Here is a 19,456-nt window from a genome sequence, read left to right as displayed (position 1 = left end):
GGTCAGAGTGCCGCTGGGTGGCCTGCGTTGAATGAGGCTGATGCAAGTAGGGTGACCAGATAGCAACTGTGAAAAAACAGGACAGGGGGTGGGGGGTAATAGGCGCCTATATAAGAAAAAGTCCCCCAAAACGGGACTGTCCCTTTAAAAACGGGACATCTGGTCACCCTAGATGCAAGTATCCATAGCACAAAACCACCGGGAGCTGCTTTGGTCCAAGGACAGAATGGGCCGTGGAGACTGAACTGCCTTAGAGGTGAGCTCACGCTCAGGAAATGCTGCAGATCTGGGGGAGAGGGAGCTGAAGGATGAGCTCCTGCCCTTGTAACGCTTCCCCGTCACTGGCTCACTTCCCCGTCACTGGCTCACTTACTTGCGGCGGTGGCCGGTACCTGAGTGTGACCTTGAGACGTTGATCATGCTGCCCAGGAATTGCTTGCAAACAAAGTGACTCATTAAAGGGCAACGGTCACTGAGATTAGCCATTAAACCAGCCCCGAGTCCTGGGAATTAGGCCCTGCCCAAGGCTCACTAGTTCCAGCGCTGCGCTGTTCCTGCGTTTTGATTTTATTTATTATTTCAGAGGGGAAAATCCCAGCGCATGTGAGTGGATGTGTAGGTGAGATCTGCTCCTGCTTTCCCATCTGCCCAGCTCACCAGACCCTCCTCCTGGCTCAGTACAGTAACTGCCCCACTCCCTCTCCTTCCCCTCTGCTCTTGTCCCTAGTCTGGAGTTTCTCTGCAGCATTATAGGAGCTCCCCTGATTCCCCACCTCCCCCTGCTCCTATCTCAGCCCTGCCCCAATTATTTTCTTCACACTCTGTATAGCAAACAAGCCCCTTCCACCTCTCTCCTTGTCTGCTGGTGGGAAGGAGTGAGAATCGGGCCTGCAAGGATTTTTAGCTGGCTGTTTGAAGAGGAGACCCAGTTCTCTCTTTGTCCCTGGCTTAAAGGTGACATGACAAGGAAAATGGAGCGTGTGCCCTTTTTTTATTTGCTGCTTTTTGGTGGTCTGAAAAGAAACTTGGTAAAAATAATAAAATCTGGCTTGATTTGTTGTTTTGTTCCACTAGAAATCCAGGTTTCGCCTGCCCCGTGCGGGCTCGGGAGGAGTGGAGAGCTGGTGCAGTGGTGACACCACAAGAGTTCGAGAGTGAAAGTGGAGCTATTAAGAGAAGGGATTTTAGTCAGATGATTTCAGACTTTGGTTTTGCTAACACCTGTTTAGATTCATAGCTTCCCAGGCCAGATTGGGATCACCAAGTCTGACCCCCCCCGTATAACAGGCCAGAGACCTTCCCCCAAATAATTCCTAGAGCTTTTAGACAGACATCCAATCTGGATCTGAAAATTTCTAGTGATGGAGAATCCACCACAGCCCGTGGTAAATAGTTCCAGTGGTGACTTACTCTCATGGTTAAAAATGGACGCCTTATTTCCAGTCTGAATTTGTCTAGCTGCAGCTTCCAGGCATTGGGTCGTGATGTGTCTTTGTCGGCTAGATTGAAGAGCCATTACCAAATACTTGTTCCTCATGTAGGTACTAATAGATGGGGATCAAGTCACCCCTTAGCTTCCTCTAACTCTAATGTCAAAGGGAACTCGCTAGGAAAGTTTGGGCACCTTTGTTTCATCAGTTATCCTGCAGGACTGCATGGTGCACATGCAAAGCCACGGGGCTTAAACTGGCCATTCCTGATAGGTTAACCCCCCCCCCCCCCCAATCCCTCTTCTCAGGCCTACTTTGTCCATCAGAAAGAAGCAATCAATGAATAAAAGGCCATGGGCCCAATTAGAAAAAAATCCTTTCCAAGTGGGGCGGAAGCCCTTGGCCAGGCTTTTAAAAAGGGAGCTGCCTGGGGATTCGGAGGCACCCAACCTGCAGCCCTTTAAAAGAACTTGATTGCCAGAAAATGCTAAGCAGCCAAGCTCTGAGAATCCACGCCCCTTTACCATGGGCAGCATGTATAAGAGGCCAGGGGAGGCTAAGCATCCCCCAAAAAGGCCGGCCAAGGGCCTTTACGGTGTCTTGACCTTGGCCCCATCTGAAGACCTTGGCCGGCTGCAGCCAGGTGTGCGGTGCTGACAAACAGGGGCTGTTCTGCTCGAGTGATCCCAGCGGAATTTTAATGGCACCTTTAACCAATGAAACCTCCACCGGCTTCTCTCTGCCCGTGAGGAGGAAATGGAAGGCCAGCGTCTGGGGGAGGTTAGAAGAAGGATTTAGGGAGACAAATGGAGAGGAGATGGGGAGGGGAAGGAGAAGCCACAGACAGTAGCTGGTAATTGTATACCGATGCCTTTCATAGTGCGAGGCAAGGCGAAATGAAAGGCTCTGGGGAGAGATCAAAAGAAAGTACAGAGAGAGAGAGAGAGAGAAAAAGAGCAAGTGAATGAGCCAGGGAGAGGGATGGATTCCTGATGAGCCAGAATTAGAGGGTTACAGAATCAGCTGAGAGGCAGCTGAAGAAATAAACAGTGGCTCTGGGAGGAAGGGAGCAAACAGACAGGCAGGAGGAGGGGGAAAAGAGCCAGAATAACAGGAACCTTAAAGCCGAGAGCTGGGAAATTAGAGCAGTGACAGTGTTTTTGCACAGGAGGCAAATTGTGTCGGGGTGGGGGGTGGGGGGGAGATTTGTGCGGGTGCAGTTTGCAGTGTGAGAGCCCTGGTCTCTGTGGAGGCAGGAGACGCAGCCCCTTCTCCTGCAGCTCTCTGCCCCGGCGGAAGGAGCATCCCCGCACTGAAGTTGCCTGATGGATTGCAGAGCTGCTGCGGACCATCACGTTTGCAATGGTAATGTATTATCCGGGCGCAGAGGAACGCATGGGAGACAGGCTGGACGACAGGAGAGGAAGGATGAGCTTGTGGCTCAGGCTTCAGCCAGGGAGATCCGGGTTCCGTTCCCGGCTCTGCTGCAGACTCCCTGTGTGATCCCAGACAAGTCAGCTAGGGCAGGTTTGCACTTAAAAAGCTGTGCTGGCGCAGCTTTAGTGAAGACGCTCCTATGCTGGTGGGAGAGCTTTTCCCATCCACCTCTGCCAGAGACAGTAGCTATGTCAATGGGAGAAGCTCTTCTGTCTGCAGTGGGGGTTAGGTTGGTGTAACTGCGTCGCTCAGGGGTGTGGATTTTCAGGCGACGTAGTTATTCTGATGTAAGTTTGTAGTGTAGACCTGGACACAGTCGCTCTGTGCCTCAGTTTCCCATCTCTAAAATGGGAACAATAATCTCCCGTCTTTCACCCTTTGTCTTGTCTGTTTCGATTGTAAACTCTTCAGGGCAGGGGCTCGCTCCTGCTCTGTTTATACGACACCTAGGATGGTGGGGTCCCGATCTCAGCAGAGGACTCTCGGCACCACGATCGTATAAATAGTAATAATGAAATGGCTGTGAATCCAACTTCCCTCTCCCCACCTGTCTGAACCCAAGAAGGAACAAACAAGATTTTCCATTGTTTCACGTCGCCTTCCGCAGAACGGAGGGTAGGTTTATTAAGTGCTCAGGGAAGGTCTGACCCCGGAGCACGTGTGAGTGGCTATCTCCAGAGAAACAAAAGTGGTGTCTAATTTTAGTTTAGGTTTGGCAGGAGCAGCAGCTATCTCAGGAAGCCTGGCTTCCTCCATGTGGTGTCACAGGATTGAGCGTCCCATGGACTAGGCTGTTTGTATGCTGGTCACAAGTGATGGCCGAATACTAGAATGGGTGCAGGCCTCTGGATCTCAGTCATCAGTGTGTCATGGCAGAGGCTACATGGAAGTCCCCATGATAGAGCCCTTTCAGATTCCCCTCCCCGATTTGTGTTTTAATGAGTGTCTCCTTACAGGTTTGAATGTGGTTTCAAACTCTTTCCAGGGTTGGGATTGGGGTACCACTCCGCAGTAGCAGAAATGGGTTTGTCTGCTACTGCCCTCTGCTGGGGAGAATGTCCGAAGGGCTTGTGTGTTCGCATGGCAGAGCAGTCTCTGGAGTTCACCAGGCAGCGGCCTGGGGCTTTGAGCTGTAGGATGGGAGTTCAATCTCTGAGGCTTGTAAGTATCCAATAGGCTACCAGCTGTTCTCCTGTATTAGGAGGCATTATGTCTAAGAGCAGGAAGGTGATGAGACAATGGAGAGGAGTTATTCAGTGCGATCCATGATTTTATGGCAGACATTGACTCCCTACTGACAAGGCAACATGGAGGCAAGGTTCCACATAGCCCCAGAGCGGGCACTAGTCATTCTGATTGGCCTTATGTAGGATGCAGGGCTACATGCTGATCAGTCACACCCACTGAGGTCAGGGGAGCTCCTCGGCATGTACGCGGGTGTCAGCGGTTTCAGCATCGGGCCCACAGAATGGAAGGGAGCTGGTTAGGGACATTAAGCACGTGGGTGGGAAGGCCTGAAACTGACCAGCTCCGCCTTCCTTTAAATGTAATGTCCTGTGGTGACAGGAGATGAGGGACAGGCAAGAAAAGCATCAGTTGATTGAGAAGAGCTGCACAGAGGGAGGGGCGTAATAGTGCAGCCTGGTGTGTTAGAATACATGGGTGCAGCAGCTGCATACGCAATACAAAGGAGCCGCAGACTTAGGGCAGGGATGCGAGGGTGCTGGGAGGACTGCAAAAGTGTGTGTGTGTGGGAGGGGAGCCACCAAAATGGGCCAAATGTGGGTGGTGCTGAGACCCCACGCGCCAAGTCACAACACCACACACTCCCAGCCACCCGTCTGTCATCGCAGCAGGGAAGGGGGTCTGCCATTATATTACCCAGCTCTGGTCAGGGGACAAGGACCCCTCAGAAGTGTGTGAAAGGGGCGATGGTTGTTTGGTGCCATCCCCCTTCTCCGGCGCCTGTGCAGGGATGCCAAAGAGAGCCCTAGAGGGATGGCACGAAACAAAGTGGCTATTGGCTTGCAATTTGATATGGCAGCTGAGAAAGTTAATGTGACCTTGGGCTTCATACATGGCTGGGTCCATATTAGGGTTTTATGGACCTGTAATTCTCAATGGGCGCAGTTCCACCTACAGTGGCAGACCCTGTAGTGTAGCTAGGGCGTAAGGCTCACCATGGTAAAAACACCTGAGCCTTAACTACACTAGAATGTCTGCTATTGCTACGATAGTTGGAGCTGAACCTGTTGGGGAATTATAGTGGAGACCAGGCCATAGAGGCTGATGTTGTGGAGCAGGGACATGATGATCCTTTCCATTGTGGCCCTGGTGGGATTGCAGCTGGATCATTGCAGTCCGTTCTGGGCATTTCAGTACAAGACAGATGGTGCTTTGTCGATTTCACACAAGAGAAACATAGGGCTAGACGAGAGCTACTCAGACCTCAGTGGATCAGGAGTCAAATTAGCCATCAACACTACCCAAAAGAGCCCAAGGAGTGTGAATTCATTGTTTCACTTACTAGAGCACTATATTCCCTAGCCTCTGTTTGCCAGAGGCTGGGAATGGGCGACAGGGGATGGATCACTTGATGATTCCCTGCTCTGTTCATTCCCTCTGGGGCACCTGGCACTGGCCACTGTCGGAAGACAGGACACTGGGCTAGATGGACCTTTGGTCTGACCCAGTGTGGCCGTTCTTATATATTCATATTTAAACAGTATAGTAGGGGAAATATTTAGTTTATATATATAAAATAATACTTGGTCAGTCACTTTGCTGTGAGAATTATATATATATATATATATATATATACACACACACACACACACACACACACATATACCGGTATATAATTACTGTATATATATAATTCTCATAGCAAAATGACTGACCAAGCATTATTATTTTATCAACTACAATTGGTTAATAACATAGTAAAAGCCTCCTCACTGGCTAATAACTTAGACTGGTTAATAATTAAATCACCCAATGTTTTACTATCATGTGCTGCAAAGAGCCGCAGGAGGTGCGTTCAAGAGCCACTTGTGACTCCCGAGCCTGAGTCTGAGTCTCACTGGGCTGGAGGGACAGACGGCTGGGGGAAGATGAAAAGAACAGGACAGTCTGGAGAAGTAATGGCCAAGTGGGGGAGAAGGGAGGAAGGATGATGACCAATTTACAAACTAACTGCTGAGAACAGCGTATGCTGTGTTGTTGTCGCTGTGTCGGGCCCAGGATAGTAGAGAGACAAGGTAAGGGAGCTTTTATTGGACCATCTTCTGTTGGTGAGAGAGACAACCGTTCAAGCCGCACAGCGCTGCTTTCCAGATGTGTCCTTGTGTAACTGGCAGCATCCAAAGGGTTAAAGATGAGTTAAAACTGTGATGGAACGCGGCTCTGTATGCTCATCAAAGAAAATGCTGCTTAAACAATCTAGAAAGGGATTGTCCAGCACTTAATTTGCTGGAACCGGCCTCTCTTAATTCAAGAAATAGTTCTTTACGAATCCTGGCTGGGTGACAGAACATATCCAAGGGCAAGATGTGCTGAAGTATCAGGAAAGAGCAGGCCCGTAAATCAGTGGGCGGTGGGTGCTGCTTTGCAAACAGCCTCCCCGCAGCACTTTTCGTGCCATGTCTGTTGATGATCAGTAATTCTGCCACTGCAAAGGGTTTGTATCTAGTGGCTCTGTACGGCTGATTGCTCCTCGGCCCGAGCAGTTTCATGAGCCGTGCGCTGATGCAAGGAGAAGTTGACATCTGAGACACCTCCCTGCCCTTCCCAACCAGCACCCTCTGCAAGTTAGCATTGCAAACCCCAGCGGGGAGCGTGCCCTCCCCAGCCAGCATCCACAGGTAGGAGTGAGGAGCCTGGCTCTGCCAAAGACCCGCTGCCTGGGGCACGTCACATCCCCTCTCCGTGCTGCATTCCCCCCCTGTGGAATATTGATGCCTCCCTGGTAAAGTGCTATGAGATCTACAGATAAGTGTGCTAGAAGAGCTACGGCGTCTCATGACTAATCAGAGCTATCCCTTATGTTTTCTGTGGTCTGCTGGCAGCCGGGATGCCCAGATTTTGACCAGCTGCACCTTGGCACTTGGTGATTAGCACGTGAGAAGGGCCCGATATCACTAACCTGCCCTGACTCCATGAGCAGGGGGCATCATAGGGGGTGAGGCGCCATGGCTGGGGTATTCTGCAGCCCTGCAAAGCCTCGTGGGGTTATTGCAGCATGGGCACAATTTAGGGCAGCCCTAAGGCCGGAGGCCACGTCAGCCCTACGCTCCTGAATAAGCACGATGCAGAGCTCTGGCCCTGCAGTGGCGCAAGGATGAAGCAGGCCCAAAGAAGGCTTTGATCTGGCTCCTGAAATGAACGAGGACCCAGGGGGGTGACATGCTCCCTGTGGGTGGCAGGGCTGGTAGGATGTGGTTCATCTCTTCCTATTTACTGGGTGTCAGTTCCTCAGCTTCACGTTTGAAAGCACAGAACGTTCCTGCTGGTGCTTCCTCGGGATAGCTCCTCCCCCCTCGCTGTGTCGTAGGCGCGAGGAACAAGCGGTCCGTGGGAGGGAGGGAGGTGAGTTGGGCATTGGGCGGTCTGTCTGCGTTCAGTGCTGCTGCGGGCACAAGCCGAGAGTTCCCTCCCCTGGGCAGGCTTTGGCTGCAGAGCGCTTCCAAAGGCAGGTGGCTTCCGTGCTACCTTTGGGCTTTCGTGGTGGCTACAGAATCTGCCCCAGAGCCAGCTGTCCGTGGGCCCGTTCCCAGTGGAGTGCAGCGGGGGCTGTGCCACTAGAAGTGCAGCCAAGACTTTAGACCGAAGTCCTTTCTCCCCACCCAGTAGCTGCAGCCCAGAAGGGAATTAAAGCGCCATATGGCGCCTCTCAAAACAGGCAGCAGGGCGGAGGACGTGGCAAGATTAGGTCCGTGCTCTCTGGCTGAAGGTATTCGTCTGCCGTTTGTCACTCGACTTCCCAGCGCGGGAGGCTGGTTCGATCCCAGTTGCTGCTCGGTGTTCAGGTGGAAGTGACATTCATCTCGGGCCAGGAGCCCGCAGCCTCTCCTTCCAGATGTGGATGGTGGGAGAGCTCCCAAGAGGTCTAGGTCTCCTATTACTGACCTGGCCTGGCTCCACTTAGCTGATTAGATCTGACTGAAATGCCACCTGAAGGGCGGTGCTTGCATTTGCCTCTCGGTCTATGAAGCTGATACCCGGGCGTAATACAATGTGAACTCAGTGGCTGCATAATGATTATTTAATATTTACATTACCACAGTGCATCCCCTAGAGGTCTCAATCAGGATCACCGGGAATTGTGCCTGGGGCTGTGCAAACATATATGAACACAGGGCCCCTGCCCCACAGAGCTTACCATCTCAGAAGACAATTGAGGTATGAAGGGCGCGGGAAAGGAGCCAGATAATTTGCTACAACTTTTATATAAAATTTTTTTTCAAGTGCCCCCATCTGCTCCTTACGATAACCAGCATTTGGTGCACTGGGTGACAGAGCAGCAGCAGCCAGCCCTCACCTGTGCACACATTACATACGTCCTTGTCTGTCCTGGAACCTCCATCGCGCTTGCTGCCAAATCATCAGCCCTCCCCTGTTGCACCAACAGTGAACGATGCCCCTGCACTCAGTGGGTTACAGGGACTGGTTCTGTGGCAGCTGCGTGAGGAGTGTGGTCCTGTCTTTCCGTGGGTAGCGCTGGCGATGCTCATGGAGGATAGGGAGACCCAGAGACCAAACCCTGTCTTGCGCTCTCCAGCAGGGAGCAATCCACTAGCCCCTGAGAAATGTGTTGGTGTCTCCACTAGTTACCAGCCATTCAGCCGCACGGGAAGCAGGGCGAGAAGCATGTGGCCCAGAGCCAAGATTCATTCGCTTTCCCTGTGTGGGTCCCACTGGCAGCTCCTGGGCCCTTCTCTGGTAGGGGTGCTGCTGAGAACTCTGGCTTGCTGGCTCCACGTCCTACCTGATGAGGATTGCCAATGCCTGCTCGGGTTTCACTTCTCCTGAGGGCAGAGGGTAAATCAGTGCAGAGAACTATTATCAATGGTACGTCTGTGAGGCCTTTGTTAGCTACGGCCAACTCAAGTCATCACGGGAAGTGAGCATGGCCTAAGTGGGAGAGCAGTGGATGTGGGAGCCAGGATCTGCCAATACCTTGCTGGGCAAGTCATGTGGCCTCTCTCTGCCTCGGTTTCCCCATCTTGCTTCTCTCAGAGTGGAGGCTTCATTGGATTTCTTCTGCACCAGAGGGAGGTCCAGTCAGGAACCCCAGACCCAAATGCCTCCCAGCTTTGCCGATCTGGATCCCAATTCCTCTCGCATAACCGTTTGGGTCCATCTCTACTGAGCTCTCTCTCCATCCTCTTCCCCCTCCCCGGCCTAGTCATCTTCAAGCATGCGCATTAGGGACCTTATTTTCACTGGGCCATTGTGCTTCTTCCTGACCTGCCATGTGCAAGCTGAGTGTCTTCTGCTGGCTCTCCGCACAAGGGAGAGCTTCACTGTCTTATGGCTGCTCTCTTCTAGGCAGGGTGGCGGCACATTGAGGGGTGTGTGTGGGTCTTGCCTTGTCTCTGGTGTCTGTCCCTCTTCTATGGCTAGAGAATTTCAGTCATTTCCAGAATCTAGCCCTGCTTGTTGGTTTGAAATACAGCAAACCTGTATCTGTCTTCATTTGTTAACTCCCCCTCCTCGCCCCTTTTGCTCCTGCCTCTCCTGTCACCTGAGCAGTGTTTTTTGGAAACCTGTGCTGCTCCCTCTCAGCAGAACATTTAAAAATAGCCACTGGTGATGCACAAAAGGGCACGGTATCTTCTGCTGTCCCTGCAGTTGCTGCAGCTCGCTAGCCAACCTGGTTCCCAGAGCTGGGCTGCTGCAGACGTCATCAGTGATGCTGCTGTACAAGGCACGAAGATCTTTTGGCAGGATAAGCAGTTGGAGCTCTTGTTGATGCGGGTTTTTTGGGCTGGGTGGCGGAGGGGGGAATTCAGTTCTAGACAAAAACACGAGGGACACTGGGGGGGGGGGGGAAAGGGGAAGGTGGGGATGTAATAATCAGTGTTTTCCAGATTGGAGAAAGGATTTTTCAAATGTCCACATGGGTTATTGCCAGCAATGGAGAGTAATGAGACTAATACTGAGTACCAAGGCCTGCATTTGGAAAAGGACATGGCTCCCATTTAGATACCTAAGTAAATGGCAGGATTTTCAGACAGCCTCGGTGATAATCCCCTCTAGAAGAGAGTTGCCTCTCTGGATTTTTAGCCTGCTGTTGCTGAGGGGAGCAAATGGGAAGATGGGGACTTCTAGCTCTTCTCAGCCAAGCTGCCACGGCGGGTCGTGGGTAGCCAGACCTAATAGTCGGAGCCAGAGTCCGCAGTTTGCAAGAGAGGTGTCAAGAGTCGGCTGAGTCAGGATACTGGGAGGTCAGAGGCAGGAGGCAAAGGGGAGATCAGAACCACGAGTCAGGAACCAGGGTCAGAGGCAGGAGGCAAACTGGAGGTTGGGAACCACAAGTCAGATGCCAGGAGTCAAGCCAGGTTGGGACACCAGGAAATCAAGTCAGGGAAACAGGGAGCAGGAAGCACAAGGCACACTGTCCAGAGCAGGGTGGAGCCCAGTTGTTCAGACAACTTCCTGCTCCTGCTGCTGGCTTAAGTAGGGCTAGTGGGCCAATCAGCTGCTTTGGGACTCTGCCAATCGGACCTCAGGGGCGGAGCCTCGCATTAGGGCTGGGCAGGGTCCCAGGTAAGCTGCTGCCAGCCACCAGGTAGGTGGAGGGTGGAAACATTGTGGGCCTGGGCTAAGACCCATATACATCATGACATAAGCGCCTCTTCTTCTCACCAAGACACCCTTTGCCACAGGCCGTGCAAAGCCTTGTATCACTGGGGAACTACTGGCCTAGGCTGCATGGAGAGGGAGGGAGACGATATCATGAATGAAGAGGAAAGAGTTCTTCTCAGTTGCTTACACCACTGTGCCAGGCATTATTCTGCCTTACCGACTGCTGCTTGCTCAGTAATACAGAAGTTCAATGGCCATACCAGACCGAACGCCCCCAATCTCGTCCAATCTTGTCAGGTAATACTGAAGTTCCCAGCAGGGGGAGCTCCCTTCAGCGATGGAAAGATCTCTCTTACTAGCTGTCCTTTCAGTAAGCCTCTGATATGATTGCTGATAGGTGTACGGTGCCATGAACCTGATTTTTTTTAGAGGTGCTGAGCACCCACAGCTCCTTGAAGCCTTCACCTGGGGCTGGGGAAACTCAGTAACTCAGACGTGTACAGGGCCTGATTTTCAATCTGCCTAGGTTCTTATATGGCCCCTACTATCTAAGCACCTCACTGTCATTAATGGGTTTTATCCTTAGCACCTTGAGGAGATAGGGAAACATCATCCCCATATGGGGAAACTGAGGCACAGGGTAGCTTAAGTGACTTACCTAAGGCCCCACAGGAAGTCTGTATCTGAGCCAGTAGCTGAACCCAGGTGTCCTGCGTCCTAGACTGTCCATTAGGTCACACTTCCTATGAATGCTAAGTATGTCCTTGACTTTGATATCCCAGGCCAGGAGTCCCAAGCCTTCTGGGAAAATGTGCCAGCTACGGTTTTGACTGTACCAACCAGTGTCTGCCACCTCCTGTCTCGCTGTGTGTGCACTAACCTGGGATGGGAAGCTGGTGCTTGCTGGGCTGTAATTCGGAGCAACCTCAGCTCCATGCTACAGGCAGCTGACCGGGAGCACCCTGAGATCCAGTTTCACGGAGTGGTAAGGAGAGATCTTAAATGTATTGACTGGCGATTGGACATCTAACAGAGTGAATGCCGGTGAAAATGAGGTAGGATCCGAGTCTAAAATAGGGAAAGAAAAAGTAAAAAATCACTTAGACAAGTTAGATGTCTTCAAATCACCAGGGCCTGATGAAATACATCCTAGAATACTCAAGGAGCTGACTGAGGAGATAGCTGAGCCATTAGCAATTATCTTTGAAAAGTCATGGAAGACGGGAGACATTCCAGAAGACTGGGAAAGAGCAAATATAGTGCCCCCATCTATAAAAAAGGAAATAAGGACAACCCGGGGAATTACAGACCAGTCAGCTTAACTTCTGTACCCGGAAAGATAATGGAGCAAATAATTAAGAAATCAATTTGCAGAGACCTAGAAGATAATGAGGTGATCAGTAACAGTCAGCATGGATTTGTCAAGAACAAAACCTGATAGCTTTCTTTGATAGGGTAACAAGCCTTGTGGCTGGGGGGGAAGTAGTAGACGTGGTATATCTTAACTTTAGTAAGGCTTTTGATACTGTCTCGCATGACCTTCTCATAAACAAACTAGGGAAATACAACCTAGATGGAGCATAAGGTGGGTGCATAACTGGTTGGAAAATCGTTCCAAGAGAGTAGTTATCATGCTGGAAGGGCATAATGAGTGGGGTCCCACAGGGATCGGTTCTGAGTCAGGTTCTGTTCAGTATCTTCATCAATGATTTAGATAATGGCATAGAGAATACACTTATAAAGTTTGCGGACGATACCAAGCTGGGAGGGGTTGCAAGTGCTTTGGAGGATAGGATTCAAATTCAAAATGATCTGGACAAACTGGAGAAATGGTCTGAAGTAAATAGGATGAAATTCAATAAGGACAAATGCAAAGTACTCCGCTTAGGAAGGAACAATCAGTTGCACACATACAAAATGGGAAATGACTGCCTAGGAAGGAGTACTGTGGAAAGGGATCTGGGGGTCATAGTGAATCACAAGCTAAATGTGAGTCAACAGTGTAACGCTGTTGCAAAAAAAAGCAAACATCATTCTGGGATGTATTGGCAGGAGTATTGTAAGCAAGACACAAGAAGTAATTCTTCCGCTCTACTCCACACTGATTAGGCCTCAAGTGGAGTTTGTGTCCAGTTCTGGGTGCCACATTTCAGGAAAGATGTGGACAAATTGGAGAAAGTCCAGAGAAGAGCAACAAAAAGGATTAAAGGTCTAGAAAACATGATCTATGAGGGAAGATTGAAAAAATTGGGTTTGTTTAGTCTGGAGAAGAGAAGACTGAGAGAGGACATGATAACAGTTTTCAAGTACATAAAAGGTTGTTACAAGGAGGAGGGAGAAAAATTGTTCTTAACCTCTGAGGATAGGACAAGAAGCAATGGGCTTAAATTGCAGCAAGGGCGGTTTAGGTTGGACATTAGGAAAAACTTCCTAACTGTCAGGGTGGTTAAGCACTGGAATAAATTGCCTAGGGAGGTTGTGGAATCTCCATCACTGGGGATTTTTAAGAGCAGGTTGGACAAACACCTGTCAGGGATGGTCTAGATAATACTTAGTCCTGTCATGAGTGCAGGGGACTGGACTAGATGACCTCTCGAGGTCCCTTCCTGTTCTATGATTCTATGATAACACATACCACTTGTGTAGCAGATGGTGCCCAGGACGTGGGGAATAGCAGTGACCAGGCGAAGGGGATCCTCAGTAGGTGAAGGTCTGCTCAGCTGTTTTGGGGAAAGGCTACACATACATTATGGGAGGGAGCCGTCTCGCATGGAAAAGGGGAATCCCGTCTATCTGTCGCTTTCCAGAACAGAACGTGGGGTGTGTGTCTGGCAGACCTGGGGATCAGTTGCTAAACACTCAGAAGCTGTCACTGCCTGCTGGACAAATAACACTTTCTCCTGTTAAAGCCCCCTGGAAAAAGGCTGGCTTTGTGTCTTCTAGGGGTCGCTGGTTTATGGCCTGGCATGGATGTGAGAGACGGGAGCGGTATCTTGTTTGTAGCAGAGTAAACACACATCAGGAAGTGAGGAGTGGTTGAGGGCCGCCCACTTCACAGAGCTCTACAATGTGGCCCATGGGCGCCATCATTTAAATACAGGGCCAGGGCGGGTGCAGATTCCAGTCCCAGTGGGTGCTTGGACCAAGAGGGTGCATTGCCTACTGGGATCTAGAGTCTCCATCCCTCTGCTTGTAGCGACCCCCATGGAAAAGCTCTTCACAGACATCAGTTGAATTGATCCTCTCAGCATTGGCGGAGTAGGAAGGATTATGGTGCCTATTTCAGAGATAGGGAACTGAGGCCCATAGACACCTCAGGCCAGCGCCGGGCAGGGCTGGATTGTCAGACAGAACCCATCAGGCACCAGAATGAGTGTCTCGGTGAAAGCCGCTGTGCGCCGAGCAGGTGGAGCGCTGGGCAGGTGAAAAACCAGCAGCTGTAAGTGACTTGCTCCAGGTCATGCAGGGATCATGGGGCACAGCTGGAATTTGAACCCAGATCGCCTGGTGCCTTAAGGGATCTTCCCTCCCGGCTGTGCGCGCCTAGGAAGTAGTGCAGGACACGGGCTCCATTTGATCCCAGGCAGGTGCAGCCCTGGCCTGGGCAAAGCTGGGAGAGCCGGGGGCTGTGTGCTGAGGGGCGGATGCTCCGGTGTGATGGGGGGGGGGGGTGAGCCCAGCCGCAGGGCAGAAGGGGTTTGGCCTGGGCCCCTCTCCCTTTGTGTGCGGGTGGGATGCTCCGTGCGCCAGCAGCCCCGGGCGGGGCGGATCCGGAGTGACAGCTCCTCCCGGGGGCGGGGGCTGCTCTCCCCGCCGCTGAATGAGCCTCACGCCGCTCCATTCATGCTTCCTCCGCCCACCCCGCCGCTCTCCTGCCCACTCGCAGGCGCGCCCGTGAATGAAAGGCAGAGCCGGCGGCGGCCGCGGCTGGGGCCAGAGGAGCCGGAGCCATGTACGGTGAGAGACCCGGGCGGCTGCTGGCCCTGATCCGGGGCGCGTCCCCCCTCCCCAGCCCTGGCGGGCTTTGCGCAGCGGTGCCCCCACCAGGCTGCAGCCCAGGGGCCCGGTCTCTCCGGAGCGGGGAGCAGAGCTGCCCCGTGCGCCCCCGGCTCGCTCCAAGCGCCGCGTTCCGGCCCCGCGGGCTGCCCGGTCCGGGCTGGGGAGAGCGCGCTGGAGGAGGGGGGGATCGGGTCCCTGGGGGGCGGGGCTCAGCAGGGGATAAGGCAGCTCGGTTTGGCTGGGGGATTCCCCCCCCCGCCCCCGATCATCTGGCTCCGTCCCCAGCCACATAGCTGCTGCGTGCGCTGGTGGGTCTAGCCCCGTCCCCCGCCTGCCTGGGCGGAAAGGTGCGGTGGGAGCCCCGCGCTGGCTGGGCATCAGCGCCTGGCTCTGCCCGGCGCAAGCCCTGGCTCACACCTGCCCCCTGCCGCGGCTGAGGGGGGAGGGAACCCTCCGGGAGCCCCCCCCCCCCTTCCCGTTGCTGGTTTCGCTCCGCGCTCTCCTTGCAGGGGCTGCCGCGGCTGGGCGGCGCGTTGCGAAGTTCACGGGGAAAACTCCGGCGTCTGGGGGAGAACCTGAAATCGCGGCGCAGATCGCGGGGCCGCTCTGGCTCGTGTAGACGCTTCTGGGGTGGCTGGGATCGCGGGCTGGCTGGGTTCCCTGCAGCGTGCGGGGCTGCCGGGCTTGGAACGGGCTATCAGGGAAAATGCCCTGGGACGTGTTAGCCCGTAGGGATAATCTCCTGAGGGAGGTAATATTGGAGGGGGTTGGCCCAGGGGAGCCGGAGGAAGGACTTCTGCAGTCAGGTTCTGGTCCTGGGTGTGCGGCTGATCTGTTTGGTGGCCGTGAGCCAGTTGCTTTGCCTCTCTGTGCCTGTGTTTGTCTGTATGGGCACTAGGTGGTATGAGGTGATTTTTCCCCACCTCCCAGGGATGTTTGGAGCTTAATGTTTTTGCCCATAAAGAATCCTTGTCTGAGCTCTTTGGATGAAACCTGCTGAGAAGGGCCCGGTGGCGTCCTTGTGACCCTAGATTCTGGCCCCTGACCCTGGCCGTTTGCTGAGGACGGAGGAGCTCATGCAGGCTGCAAGTGCCTGGCTTGGCAAGGCACCCTCTCCCCCTGCTTTCTTGGTTATGGCGCAGTGACAGGAAGGGATCTGCCGTCAGTGCCAACCCGACTGGGGCAGGATTCCAGCGACGTCTCTCCACGGGCCTGCTTGGTTCCTCAGAGAAACTGCACCAGCGGGTGGAAACAGACTGGTTGAAGCTGCTTGTTAATTTGCAGAAGCTCTCGCAGCGTTTCTAAATCCTCAGCTCTGCACCTGCCCCGGGATGCCCTAAAGCTCTGAGTCCTCCAAGAGCATCAGCCGGTCATGCAGGTCTCCCACCCCCAGGAGTGGCTGTTGGAGGGGCTGGGGTCTTGTTTGATGTTGGGATATTCCCTTCCCCACCTCCTCCCTGGGCCTGGGCACTGGATCCAGTTTGGGATCTGAACTCTGCAGCTTAGCTGTGAACTTATTTCCCCAGGAACGTATAAGGGGGCACTTAATTCTAGACTGGAGACCTAGAGCTGCCATCCCTATGACCGGGAGCAGAGCGCCCATGACCCCACTGGAGTCCGGGAGTTGCAAGTGCCCAGCACTGCTGAAAAACCAGACCAAACGTTTTAATTACAGGTATCAGGAGCCCTGGGGTCACAGAGATTGAGGGTCTCCAAAAAGTCTCAGCTGACTCCACTGTATAAAATACCACGTGGGACCTACACCCTACAGCTTGGGGACAGGGGAGCGCCCAGTTGGCAGTGCCATTTCATCTATCTGATCTTAAAGGCCCAGGCTTCCATGCTTGCTTGCCAAGCTTCCCTATCCCATCCTATGACCCATCCCTCTGAGATGGCACCATTAGCCAAGGCAGTGGCGCCACCTGCCATCTCCGCTCTTCAGTTCTGGAGAAAGCATTTAGCTCTTACCAGACACAGCATGCCTTACGGTTACTGCTGGGCTAATGCATTCTGCCCCTCCCAAAGCACCTGCTCCCGAATTCTCAGCAAGCTCTTCCTCCCCCACCCCCCAAGCAAGGACCGGTGGGAAAATTGCAAAGCACTGCAGGACACACAAGGAAATTCTTCCGCACAATTCCCCAGATGTCACCACTTAAACTCCAGCCTGGAACAGCACTGGAAACCAATTTCCCAGCTGTTGCATGTCCCTGTTGGCTGGAAGCGATCCAGGCCCGTAAATCTGTAAAGTGCTGTGGGATCCTTCTGGATGGAAGTTGCCTTAGAAATGCAAGGGATTATTGATGTCTTTTTAATCTTTTTACTGTCTCTTGGGCTCTAGCAAGGATTAGATATTTAACTCCGGGTGATTTTTTTTCCCCTTTGTTCATGCACAGGACTAAGCTTTTACCCCAACAGGGGCTGGCAGGGCATTGTCCCCCAGTGACCTTGGTGGTTTCCCCTCGCTCTTTTCTGTGGTGCTGAGCAGAGATGTCAGTAAGGATCAGGTGGGCATTATCGTCCTGCTGATGTGAGGGCAGAAGTGACTGTCCTGGCTCCGATGATCTTGAAGTGTTGAGACACCAGGCATGACTAGTGCTGAGTCACTCCTAGCAGTGTTCACTAGTTCTCTTCCTTCTGCTCTGATAACCCAGATGCTGAGCTTACCCTCTTCTGTTAGACTTTGTCCTCCCCGGTGGCTCCTCACACATCTTTCCCCTCCGCGCTGCGGGACTGGATGCAGGTTGCAAATGCTTGAGGCAGTAGGCATGGACGTTTGGCTGCTCTATATTCAGCAGCCTGGTCTTATGGCCTTTTACAGCTGGCTGTAGATCCTGGCTGCGCATGGCCAGCGAGCAGCACAGATTCCGGAAGCCAGTCGAACGCAAACCAGCCTGCAGCCCAAGACTTCACCCGCAACGGGCTTTCTCCTCCCAGCAGTGGCTGCCAGGACTTACTCTTTCAGGGTAGCAGTTCCCAGTGTTACTGGTGCTCTCTGCCCTAGGCTCTTTCTCCTTTGAATCCTGGTGCCAGCCCTCGGTGCACCAGCACCGTCTCCCACTGTGTGAGCGGTAACCTGCAGTGTGGCGTAAGTTGATGCCAGTGCCGCGGTGGGACTGGGTTTTGGGGAGCGGGCTGGGGCCGGGCTGCTCCACTTCCCGCTGCTGCCGGTGAGGGGCGGCGGGGGGGGAGGATCCCTTCCCCCCCAAGCCGCCTCCCCCGAGCGACACGGCTGGGGCTGGGGCAAGGGAATCGGAGTGGGTTGCTCCCGGTCCCCTGGTAATCCCCTGTGCCACACTGGGCCTGTGGGGCCCCCAATTTGGTGTGAGGTGCTGGCTTGGGTGAGAGAATGTTTTTCATCCATTCCCCTCCAAAAGTCTGGGAGGGTCATTATTCCCATTTTGTAAATGGGGAAACTGAGGCCTGGAGGCTAAAGCCACCTTTTCAAGTGCCCACTCATTTTGGGCGTCCAACCTGATTGCACACCCTCAGTTCCAGCAGCAGTCAGTGGTTTCATGTCTTAAGTCGAGCATCCAAAGTGAGTACATACTTTTGAAAACATGGTCCTAAGTGACTTTCCCAAGGTCATGTATCTCACTTCTAGGATGCTGTGATCCCTGTGGGCCTTGTACAGCCCAGGCAAGGTGGGAGTTGATATGTTAATATTAATGACAATTAAGGCTGCAGTGGAGATGGTCACAGGCTGTCAGGGTTGGACCTATCTTGTCGTACCATCTACCCTATTGCTACAGTCTTTCTACTGTGCCCATCCCCATGGTTTTTGATCACCAGCAGAAACTGCTGCCTGTCACGCTAGCAGAGCTGAAAATAGAGAAGATCTCCTCTGAACCACAACAGCGACGATGGAAAATCAGCCACTTTGACCACCGCTGGAACAAGTGACTGCCATATGGTGCGTCGGCTTTGTAATATTCGTTCATGCCACCCCCAGCCGAGAGCGAGTCATCGAGTCATAGACAGCAAGAATTTAACAACATGTTTTGCATTGATTCAGTAGCACTGCGTGGGACTGGTTGGGTCAGTGGGTTGGGAAGAGGGGGATGCAAAGTCTGACTTGATTTCCTAATGAGTTACTTTAGTGCTCTTGAAAGTGAGGAGCTGATGGCACTGTCTTCGATTCAGGCATGGTGCGGGCAGCAGCTGGGCTGGCTCCCTTATAGAGCCCTCCGTAGCATCTCGCTCACACGAGGTAATTCACACACCTGCTATTCCCGTCTTATGCCTTCTCTAGAGCGGAGGCCTGTGCTGCTCAGCTGAGTTGTGCCCATACAAGACACTTGTTATGATACCTGAATCCACACACAATTCCCCTGGGTTTCAGCTCTCTTGCAAACTCTTGACACATCATGGTTTCATCAATATGTTTGGAATGAGCCCAGACTTAAGTTTTGAGCAAGCCTGGGCCAACTTATGGTTTCGCATTGAGACTGTGTGAAACTTGGGGGTTGCGGCTGAGTCCTGGGCAAGTTTTGAATGAGAAACTCAAGGGATTTGAGCACCTGAATGTGAATAGAATAACTCCAATCATGGTTGTCATCAACAGGATTTGAACCCTGGACTTTCATCACAGTGAAGCACACACTCTCACTTGAGCTAAAGGAATAATTCCCTTAGAGGGCAGCAGTAGAAGTCTATTTTCTGCCATGTGGAGTAGACGGTGGAGGGGGGGAATGGAAACTAATTTTTGTGTGACTTACATGAACTTCTGCTAACCAAGCTGGTTGACTCCTATGAGGCTACCAGACTTTCACCTGTTCCCCATC

At 52.8% G+C, this 19,456-nt stretch overlaps 1 protein-coding gene across 1 annotated transcript in view; it reads left to right on the top strand.

The window, feature by feature from the left end:
* Positions 1 to 2,696: 2,696 nt before the first annotated feature.
* LOC113407592 (protein EFR3 homolog B-like) overlaps positions 2,697 to 19,456 on the top strand; it is a 52,314-nt gene continuing 35,554 nt past the window's right edge. Inside the window, exon 1 of the mRNA XM_026656344.1 lies at positions 2,697 to 2,795. Within this exon, the coding sequence (XP_026512129.1) occupies positions 2,756 to 2,795 (40 nt within the window). The 5' untranslated portion in view covers positions 2,697 to 2,755. The remainder of the gene's footprint in view (positions 2,796 to 19,456) is intronic.

The sequence above is a fragment of the Terrapene carolina genome, unplaced genomic scaffold (assembly GCF_002925995.2).
Source record: "Terrapene carolina triunguis isolate 2854851 unplaced genomic scaffold, T_m_triunguis-2.0 Scaffold228, whole genome shotgun sequence".
Classification (NCBI taxonomy): domain Eukaryota; kingdom Metazoa; phylum Chordata; order Testudines; family Emydidae; genus Terrapene; species Terrapene triunguis.
The sequence above is the reverse complement of the archived record's forward strand: the minus strand, read 5'-3'. Positions and strand labels throughout refer to the sequence as shown.